Genomic DNA, 11189 nt, shown 5'->3' with positions numbered 1-11189 from the left:
TATGAGGAGAGACTAAGGGAGCTAGGGCTTTACTCTTTGGAGAGGAGGAGGATGAGAGGAGACATGATAGAGGTATACAAAATATCAGGAGGAATAGATAGAATGGACAGCCAGCGCCTCTTTCCCAGGGCACCAATGCACAAAACAAGAGGGCATGGCTTTAAAGTAATGGGTGGGAAGTTCAAGGTAGATAACAGAGGAAGGTACTTTTACCCAGAGAGTGGTTGGGGCATGGAATGTGCTGCCTGGGGCGGTGGTGGAGGCAGGTACATTGGTCAAATGCAAGAGATTACTAGATAAGCATATGGAGGATAGAGGAATATGTGGGAGGAAGGGGTTAGATAGTCTTAGGCGAGGTTTAAAGGTCGGCACAACATTGTGGGCCGATGGGCCTGTATTGTGCTGTACTGTTCTATGTTCCTTGTTCTATGTTCTAAAACAAAAACTTTACACTGTATCCCGGCACATGTGACAACCAGGTCTTTATGTCTCCAACCATGTCTCCTGAAAACCAATAATAATATCACAGTCTCAAGAGATGCGCACATAGTTCCAAGGTGAGGGGTGAAAGACCGAAGCTGACTTTCAATAATAATCCTGCAATATTTAATTATTGTTTGGAAAAAACTCAGCAGTCACAAAGGGTTAATCGATTGGGCTGGTCTCATCTGTCCATGCTGGTCTCCGCCAGCCTGTTGTTCATGATGGCCAGCGCCCCAACCCCCTCGCTGAAGCCGTTGGGGCGGGGGCCTGGACCGCCCGCCCTCGGGTGCCCGCTCGCCGTCTCCATCAGCTGCTTCTGCATGATGGCCAGAGAGACCTTGTTGGTGGCCAGGAAGTCCCTGATGGAGATCATCTCCCCGGACTGCCTGCGGCCGTCGGCCACCTCGCTCTCGTTGAAGGCGTCCGTCTCGATGGAGATCTTCCGCCGGGTGCGGAGCACGCCGGGCAGGACAGCGTTGCGGCCCGGTTGGAGGAGTTTCCGCCGGCACCGTTGGCAACATCTACATTCCAACCTCCTCAAGGTGCAGTTGAGGAACTGCTTAATGACTATGGATATAACGTTAAATAGTGAATAAATACAACACACCCCCATCAGGATGAACAAAAAGTTAGCAAAGCGGTAAAATCCCTGGTGGTCGTACCTCATGTTCTGGCTGCTGACCAGATCTCCGAAACCTATGGTGCTGAAGGCCACAAAACAGAAGTAGATGGAGTCCATGTAACTCCAGCCCTCGACGGGGGTGTACATAGCTGAAGCACAGCAGGAGATGGCGAGGGCGGCCAAGCCCAGGATCAGCATGACATAGTAGACGGAGGGCTTCCACCCGGCCAAGCTGTCTGCCCCGGCCCCTTCCCCACCCTCCTGGACGTCCAACTGCGGCCGCACGCCGCTCCTCCTCAGCTGCCTCTCGTGGCAGGTCTTCAGGACATAGGCTAGCACCGTGATCAGCCGCTCCAGGAAGAGGTTGAAGAAGAGGATGGTGGCCGCGCAGCCGACCAGGCCGTAGAATATCAGGAAGATCTTCCCGCCCGCCGTGGCCGGAGTGGTCATCCCGAAACCTGGAACAAGGACAGACATGTTACTGCCGCAGGAAGACCCGGAACAACCGGCGGAGCGTTCGGAGGAACTCGGCGGGTCAGGGAGCGTCTGTGGAGGCAAAAGGGCGGGCACGGTAGTGTAGCGGTTAGCGCGACGCTATTACAGTGCCAGCGACGCGGGTTCAATTCCCGCCGCTGTCTGTAAGGAGTTTGTACGTTCTCCCCGTGTCTGCGCGGGTTTCCTCCGGGTGCTCCGGTTTCCTCCCACATTCCAAAGACGTACGGGTTAGGAAGTTGTGGGCATGCTATGTTGGCGCCGGAAGCGTGGCGACACTTGCGGGCTGCCCCCAGACCACTCGACGCAAAAGATGCATTTCACTGTGTGTTTCGATGTACATGTGACTAATAAAGATATCTTATCTCATCTTATCTTAAGTCAACGTTTCGCCTTTGGGAAGGCAAGGACTGATTAGGCATTGTCAGCATTGGTATTGGTATTGGTTTATTATTGTCACTTGTACCGAGGTACGGTGAAAAGCTTGTCTTGCATACCGATTGTACAGGTCAATTCATTACACAGTGCAGTTGCATTGAGTCAGTACAGTGTGCATTGATGTAGTACAGGTAAAAACAGTAACAGTACAGAGTAAAGTGTCACAGCTACAGAGAAAGTGCAGTGCAATAAAGTACAAGGTCACAACAAGGTAGGTCGTGAGGTCATAATCCATCTCATTGCATAAGGGAACCGTTCAATAGTCTTGTGTCTGTGTGTCATGAATTTGATTGAGTTTTTTGAAGAGGTTTCTATGGGGGATTGACGAGGGCAGGGCAGTAGACGTTGTCACAGGTGCAATACAAAGCATCCTATCTGGATACGTCACGGCAACTGCTCTGCCCGGGACCGCAAGAAAGTCGAACATTACAGCACAGTACAGGCCCTTCAGCCCACAATGTTGTGCCAACATTTTATCCTGCTCTAATATCTACCTAACCCTTCCCTCCCACATAGCCCGCCATTTCTCTATCATTCATTTGTCTATCTAAGAGTCTCTTAAATGTCCCTAATGTATCTGCCCCCACAACCTCTGCAGGGAGCGTGTTCCACGCACCCACCACTCTCTGTGTAAAAAACTTACCCCTGACATCCCCCTTACACCTTCCTCCAATCACCTTAAAATTATGTCCCCTCGTGTTAGCCATTGTCACCCTGGGGAAAAGTCTCTGACTGTCCACTCGATCTATGCCTCTTATCATCTTGTACACCTCTATCAAGTCACCTCTCATCCTCCTTCTCTCCAAAGAGAAAAGCCCTAGCTCGCTCAACCTATCCTTATAAGACATGCTCTCCAGTCCAGGCTGCATCCTGGTAAATCTCGTCTGCACCCTCTCTAAAGCTTCCACATCCTTCCTATAATGAGGCGACCAGAACTGAACATAATACTCCAAGTGTGGTCTAACCAGAGTTATATAGAGCTGTAACATCACTCAATACCCCGACTAATGAAGGCCAACACACCATAGGCTTTCTTAACAACCCTATCAACCTGTGCGGCAACCTTGAGGGATCTATGGACGTGGACCCCAAGATCCCTCTGTTCCTCCACACTGCTAAGAGTCCTGCCATTAACCTTGTATCCTGCCTTCAAATTCGATCTTCCAAAGTGTATCACTTCACACTTTTCTGGGTTGAACTCCATCTGCAACTTCTCAGCCCAGTTCTGCATCCTATCAATGTCCTGTTGAAACCTACAGCAACCTTCTACACTATCCACAACTGAACAAACCTTGGTGTCATCTGCAAAGGAATTGCAGAGAGTTGTGAATATAGCCCAGTCCATCCTGCTAACCAGCCTCCCCTCCCCTCAACAGCCAACAGAATCAAGGACCCCTCCCACCTCAGTCATTTTCTCTTCTCCCCCCTCCCATCGGGCAGAAGATACAAAAGCTTGATGTATATGGGCTAAAATACGGGCTAAACACGGGCAAATGGGACGACCTCAGGTAGGCAAGTGGGTTAACATGGACGAGTTGGGCTGAAGGGCCTGTTTCCGTGCTGTATGACTCGATAGCTCTATGGTTCTATGCCTTTATGGGTCAGGGGGTGTGGGCAGGGAAGGGGGAGGGACAGAGGCTGGTGGGTGACAGGGAACCAAATGCGGAAGGGACGATGGACAGAAGGAACCAGGCTGGGAGAGGTGATGGGAAAAGTGAACAAGGGGAGAAGAAGAGAAGGTGTACAGATGAGTGTGTGTGGGAGCTGAGCACCAAGGACGTGGGTTACCTGAAATTGGAAAGACCTGCCTTTAAAGAGAGCCATACACCTCCGCCTTACAGCCACTTCTGAACTGCAGTCACTTCTGTAATGTAGGAAATACAGCAGACAGCTTGTACACAACGATCCCAATCTAGAAACGTGATAATGGCCAGTTTGACTTTGGTCGGTACATGTCTGCTTCCTGATCTCCTTTGTGTTACTGCTCCGGGACCCTCCACAACCAGCTGAGAGATCAGACTGGGCTTCAGTTTAATGGCTCCTCTGCAGTGGACTCTCAGGCTCAAGGCTCCAAGCCACAAACCTCTGCATCAGAGAACAAGATTATGACTCCCACAGCACCACCGACAGTTAGACCAGCAGCTTATCCTGGTCCAACCACGTAGACGCCACGGCCAAGAAAGCTCACCAGCGCCTCTACTTCCTCAGGAGGCTAAGGAAATCTGGCATGTCCCCTTTGACACTCACCAATTTTTATCGATGCACCATAGAAAACATCCTATCTGGATGCATCACGGCTTGGTATGGCAACTGCTCTGTCCGGGACTGCAAGAAACTGCAGAGAGTTGTGGACACAGCTCAGCACATCACGGAAACCAGCCTCCCCTCCATGGACTCTGTCTACACTTCTTGCTGCCTTGGTAAAGCAGCCAACATAATCAAAGACCCCACCCACCCCGGGCATTCTCTCTTCTCCCCTTTCCCATTGGATAGAAGATACAAAAGCCTGAAAGCATGTACCACCAGTCTCAAGGACAGCTTCTATCCCACTGTTATAAGACTCTTGAACGAACCTCTTGTACGTTAAAGATGAGCTCTTGACCTCACAATCTACCTTGCCATGGCCCTTGCACCTTATTGTCTGCCTGCACTGCACTTTCTCTGTAACTGTAACACCATTTTCTGCCTTTTGTTATTGCTTTACCTCGTACTACCTCAAAGTGCTTATGCTTTGAAATGATCTGTGTAGATGGCTTGCAAAACAAAGTTTTTCGCTGTTATCTCGGTACATGCGACAATAATAAGACAATACCAATAGGCAGAGGCCAACGAGTCCTTTTCTTAAAATAAAGGAGGATCAACAATTGTTTTGAGACATTTCCTGACACAAGCAACTAAAACAAATGAGCTTAGCATCCTCCGCATTCGCAAAGTCCCTTTATTCTCTCAGTGGCTATGACGCTCATTTACAAGTCAAGAGGTTGTGGGTTCAACTCCCACTCAAGCCACTTGACCAGAAGTTCAAAGACAACAGTGCTGTAAAGTGCCTCTGTCTTATCTTTCAATGACAAAGAAGCAGGTCATTCTGCCCTCGGCTCAGTTCTAATTCCTACCATTCCCCGCTCTTATTTTTCTGCACCCTGTAGTTTATACTCTCTCACTTCCCCATCAACTCCCCTCTTTTGATTTTTGTTTTTGACACTTACCTACACGAAGGGGTAACTGGCGGAGGCCAAGTCACCCACCAGCACATCTTGAGGATGCGGAAAGAAATCCGCACCCCCGGGAGAAATAGGTGCTCCCCTGGGTTGGTAGATAAGGTGTTAGAAGATCTGCCCCTCAGACAGAGCAGATAAAAGGGTGGTATTCCTCCGTGTACACACTGGAGTTGTTCCAGTCAATGTCCATTTCTCAGCAACACTTGAAGGCAGATTATCACGTTGTTTGTTTTTTTTTCTTGTGGGACCTTGCTATGCACAAGCTGGCATCTCCACCGCCGGAACCTCATGGGCGGTGAGGCAGCTTGGGATGTTCTGATGCCACTGAGATTTTCAGTGAAACACAAGTTTCTTATTCCTCTCCCAGGCTGTGGGGGTCAGCACAGTGGCACAGCTGGTGGAGACACTGCCTCATAGTGCCGGAGACCTGAGTTCAATCCTCACCTTGGGTGCTGCCTGTATGTGTGTGTGTGTGCCTGTGTGTGTGTGTGTGTGTGTGTGTGCCTGTGTGCATGCCTGTGTGCGTGTGTGTGTGCCTGTGTGTGCCTGTGTGCATGCCTGTGTGCGTGTGTGCCTGGGTGCATGCCTGTGTGTGTGTGCCTGTGTGTGTGTGTGTTCCTGTGTGTGTGCATGTGTGTGTGTGCATGCCTGTGTGCGTGTGTGTGTGTGCCTGTGTGTGTGTGCCTGTGTGTGTGTGTGTGTGTGTGCATGCCTGTGTGCGTGCGTGTGTTCCTGTGTGTGTGTGTGTGTGTGTGCGCGCGTGTGTGTGCATGCCTGTGTGTGTGTGCCTGTGTGTGTGTGTGTGTTCCTGTGTGTGTGTGTGCGTGTGTGTTCCTGTGTGTGCGTGCGTGCGTGCATGTGTGTTCCTGTGTGTGTGTGTACGTGTGTGCGTGCGTGTTCCTGTGCGTGTGTGTGCGTGTGTGTGTGCGTGCGTGTGTGCGTGTGCCTGTGTGTGTGTGTGTGTGTGTGTGTGCCTGTGTGCCTGTGTGTGTGTGCGTGCGTGTGTGCAGTTTGCACATTCTCCATCCACCCCCGGGTGCTCCGCTTTCCTCCCACATCCCAAAGACGTGCGGGTGGGTGGGTTAATTGGCCCGGGGACGGGGGGGGGGGGGGGGCAGGGAAAAGTTGATGAGAATGTGGGGTGAATAAAAAGTGGAAGTTGTAAATGGGTGGCTGAGGTTCAGCATAGACATGGTGGGCAGAAGGGCCTGTTTCTGTGCTAGATACAACATAGAACAGTGCAGCACAGGAACAGGCCTTCAGCCCACCATGTCTGTGCCGAACACGATAATCCCCTCTGCCTGCACATGCATGTGCTTATCTAAGTGCCTCTTAAAAGCCACTGTTGCATCTGCTTCATTATAGGAAGGATGTGGAAGCTTTAGAGAGGGTGCAGCGGAGATTTACCAGGATGCTGCCTGGATCGGAGAGCATGTCTTATGAGGATAGGTTGAGCGAGCTACGACTTTTCTCTTTGGAGAGGAGGAGGATGAGAGGTGACTTGATAGAGGTGTACAAGATGATGAGAGGCATAGATTGAGTGGACAGTCAGAGACTTTTTCCCAGGGCGACAATGGCTAACACGAGGGGACGTAATTTTAGGGTGATTGGAGGAAGGTATAAGGGGGATATCAGGGGTGTTTTTTTACACAGAGAGTGGTGGGTGTGTGGAACGCACTGTCAGCAGAGGTTGTGGGGGCAGATACATTAGGGACATTTAAGAGCCTCTTAGATAGCCACATGAAAGATAGAAAAATGGAGGGCTATGTGGGAGGGAAGGGTTAGATAGATCTTAGAGCAGGATAAAATGTCGGCACAACATCGTGGGCCGAAGGGCCTGTACTGTGCTGTGGTGCTCTATGTTCTATATACTTCCACTACTCCAGCCCGTTCCAGGCACTCACCATTCTCTGAACAAAAAACTTGCCCCGCACATCTCCTTTAAACTCTCCCCCATCACCTTAAATGCATGCCCTCTAGTATTAGACATTTCTACCCTGGGTAAAAAGATTCTGACTGTTTACCCTTTCTATGCCTCTCTTATAAACTTCTATCAGGTCTCCCCTCAGCCTCCGACGCTCCAGAGAAAACAACCCAAGTTTGTCTAACCTCTCCGTATAGCTCATGCCCTCTAATCCAGGCAGCATCCTGGTGAACCTCTTCTGCACTCTTTCCAAAGCCTCCACATCCTTCCTGTAACGGGGTGACCAGAACTGCACACAATACTCCAAGTGCGGCCCAACCAGAGTTTTATACAGCTGCAACGTGACTTCCTGACTCTTATACTCAATGCCCCCATATGAGTCTCTGGTTCAATAATGGATCAGCAATGCATTTCCCTACAGAGCCAGCAGACGCACTCGCGACTGGATGCTCTGTTACCACATCAACAAGCAAGAGCAATTGAGTATTGAGAGGTCAATCAGCAAGGCACCACTTAGGTAGGAGTGAAGAGCCTGGAACTCCCATCAAACACAGTGAACCTCAGCCTCCGGTACTTCATCTTCAACGGAAGAGCTCATGACAACATTTTATCAGTCAGAGATTAGATCAGAGGAAGCTCGCAGATAACTTACTCTGCTCAACGAACTGAAGCTCACCAGCTCCCTCACAAGATCGTTTTGGTGTGATTAGAGCTTGTTTTCAGAAGCAAATTGCCACGGATGTCATGGTGAATGTGAAAGTCTGAAGGCACGGCATTCTACGCTCCTTCAGTGATTAAACGGGTGCTGCAGCCACTAGACGCCTTGTAGAAAGAGTTGTGATGGCTGGGAGCTCAGTAATGAACACTGATGCAGACAGTGCCTGCAAAATATCCGATTGCTGTTCCCGTTCAGAAGCTGAGCCAGTCCTTGTTGAGCTGCAGTGCCTTCTGCTTACTGAGGTGGTCCCATTTTATAGGGAAGCCGGCACTTTTTGTCGCTGTCTCTGCCAACATTCCTCCCTCTACCTCGAGTGCAGTAACTACTCAATAAAACAACAAAGAATTCACAACAGAAGAACAGGCTAACTGACCTTTGCCAAAGATGTACAAAAGCAGAGGGGGGGGAGTAGGTCACCAGGCCTCTCAATACCATCATGGCTGATCTATGCTGGCCTCAACTCCTCTCCTGTGCAGTTCCCCATGGCCCTCAAGTCCTCCATCTTCCAAATATTTATCTACCTCCGGGTTAATGATCTGTGCTTCAACCACCCTCGGGGCAGAGAATTCCAGAGATTCACCACCCACGGTTTGGTACGGCGACTGCTGTCTCCTCCTCCCCCACACCTGCCTATCACTCTCTTACCTGAACGTACCTATCACCACCCTGAGTCCACCCCGCCTCTTTTCACTGCTCTGCTTTTCCCTCTTTTATACAGGGCTTCCCCTTTTCCTACCTTCAGTCCTGAAGAAGGGTCCTGACCCAAAACGTCGACCACCTGCTTTTCTCCACGGATGCTGCCTGGCCTGCTGAGCTCCTCCAGCATCATCTAGGTGCCAGCAGCTGCAGTCCTTTGTTTCTCACTTCAAATTCTAGCTCAGTTATTCACCATTGTGTGAGTTATTAAAACTTTAGCCTTTATATAACTGATAGATGGACTTCATTTTCAAGAACATGAAGTCACTCAAGAGCCCAACACAGTGCCTATAAATGACTGCTGGCTTTCAGCTGGTCAGTTTATTACAAATTCTGCAACTGGGGAACCACTTTCCAACAGCTCTTGAAAAGCCAAACAATGCAGATGCTGGATACCTGGCATGAGTCGTGCTAAGGAAACAATTGGCAGGTCAGACAGCATCTGTGCGGAGAGAAGCAGTTCTGATGATAGGTCTTTGACCTGAAACATAACTGTGTTTCTCCCCGCCTCAACTGCTGCGTGTTCTGTGTGTTCCTGCCTTGCCTAGCTGTCATAGCTCCGTCCCCAGCACAAAACCGACCTATCATACTGGACCCATCATTCCGACACCTCAGATTCAGGTGAAAATCCAGCATTTCCCAAATTTTCTTTGTTCGCCTATTTGCCGAACATATTGTGCTCCCTGAACAACCCTCATCTTCAATCTGTCAGGGACACCCAGGAAGTAGACAGAGAGCTTAGTGACGTGGTGTCATGACAACAATCTTTCCCTTAATGACAGCAAAACAAAAGAGCTGGTCATTGACTTCAGGAAAGGGGGTGGTGTACATGCACCTGTCTACATCAATGGTGCTGAGGTCGAGAGGGTTGAGAGCTTGAAGTTCCCCAGAGTGAACATCACCAAAAGCCTGTCCTGGTCTAACCACCTAGACGCCCATGGCCAAGAAAGCTCACCAGTCTCTCTACTTCCCCAGGAGGCTAAAGAAATTTCGTTTGTCCCCTTTGACTCTCACCAACTTTTATTGATGCACCATAGAAAGCATCCTATCTGGATGCATCACGGCTTGGTACGGCAACTGCTCTGCCCAGGACCGCAAGAAACTGCAGAGTTGTGGACACAGCCCAACGCATCACAGAAATCAGCCTCCCCTCCATGGACTCTTGTCTATACCTCTCGCTGCCTTGGTGAAGCAGCCAGCATAATCAAAGACCCCACCCACCCAGGTCATTCTCTCTTCTCCCCTCTCCCATCAGGTAGAAGATACAGGAGCCTGACGGAACGTACCACCAGGCTTAAGGACAGCTTCTATCCCACGGTGATAAGACTATTGAATGGTTCCCTTATACGAGATGGACTCTTGACCTCACAATCTACCTTGTTATGACCTTGCACCTTATTGTCTACCTGCAATGCACTTCCCTGTAACTGTGACACTTTACTCTGTATTCTGTTATTGTTTTTACCCTGTACTACCTCAATGCACTCTGGTATTGGTATTGGTTTATTATTGTCACTTGTACCGAGGTACAGTGAAAAGCTTGTCTTACAAACCGATCGTACAGGTCAATTCATTCCACAGTGCAGTTACATTGAGTTAGTACAGAGTAAAGTGTCACAGCTGCAGAGAAAGTGCAGTGCAATAAGGTGCAAGGTCACAACAAGGTAGATCGTGAGGTCATAGTCCATCTCATTGTATAAGGGAACCGTTCAATAGTCTTATCACAGTGGGGTAGAAGCTGTCCTTAAGTCTGGTGGTACGTGCCCTCAGGCTCCTGTATCTTCTACCCGATGGAAGAGGAGAGAAGAGAGAATGTCCTGGGTGGGTGGGGTCTTTGATTATGCTGGCTGCTACACCAAGACAACAAGAGGTAAAGACAGAGTCCAAGGAGGGGAGGCTGGTTTCCGTGATGTGCTGGGCTGTGTCCACAACTCTCTGCAGTTTCTTGCAGTCCTGGGCAGAGCAGTTGCCGTACCAAGGCGTGATACATCCAGATAGGATGTATTGAATTGACCTGTACGATTGGTATGCAAGACAAGTTTTTCACTGTACCTCAGTACAAGTGACAATAATAAACCAATACCAATACCACCTTGCCTTCTCTCTGCAACTTACAACATACTTGGTTTCTCAATTCTCCAGTTCTGTTGAAGAGTTATTGACTGGAAGCCTTAACTCTGTTTCTCCCTCCTCAGATGCTGTTCGACCTGCTGAGTATCCCCAGCATTTCCTGCCTTTGCTTTGCCGTGTGCAGGCTGGGGATGTTCTCCAGGAGGGAGAACGCACTCTGCGGGGCAGCTTCACACAGAGGGCGGTGGTTACCTGGAACAAGCTGTCAGGGAAGGTGGGTGGGAGCAGGTACAATTAAAAGGTGTTTGGACAGGTACTGGGATAGGAAAGGTGTAGAAGGCCACAGGCCTAAAGCAGGCAAATGGGATTAGTGTAGAAAGGCATCACACTCATGGAGCCATAGACTCACACAGCACGGAAAGAGGTCCTTCGGCCCAGCTCGTCCATGCTGACCAAGGTGCCCACCTTTTGGTCCCATTTGCCCTCATGTGGCCCATATCCCTCCAAACCTTTCTCATCCATGTACTT

General features: G+C 49.8%; 1 protein-coding gene across 1 annotated transcript in view; it reads right to left on the bottom strand.

Moving 5' to 3' along the window:
• Positions 1-605: 605 nt before the first annotated feature.
• The window catches only part of kcnk13a (potassium channel, subfamily K, member 13a), a 41462-nt gene continuing 30878 nt past the window's right edge, over positions 606-11189 (bottom strand). Inside the window, exon 2 of the mRNA XM_052013520.1 lies at positions 606-1563. Within this exon, the coding sequence (XP_051869480.1) occupies positions 665-1563 (899 nt within the window). The 3' untranslated portion in view covers positions 606-664. The remainder of the gene's footprint in view (positions 1564-11189) is intronic.

The sequence above is a fragment of the Pristis pectinata genome, chromosome 1 (assembly GCF_009764475.1).
Source record: "Pristis pectinata isolate sPriPec2 chromosome 1, sPriPec2.1.pri, whole genome shotgun sequence".
Classification (NCBI taxonomy): Eukaryota; Metazoa; Chordata; class Chondrichthyes; order Rhinopristiformes; family Pristidae; genus Pristis; species Pristis pectinata.
Note: the sequence above shows the minus strand (reverse complement) of the source record. Positions and strands in the feature narration are given on the sequence as shown.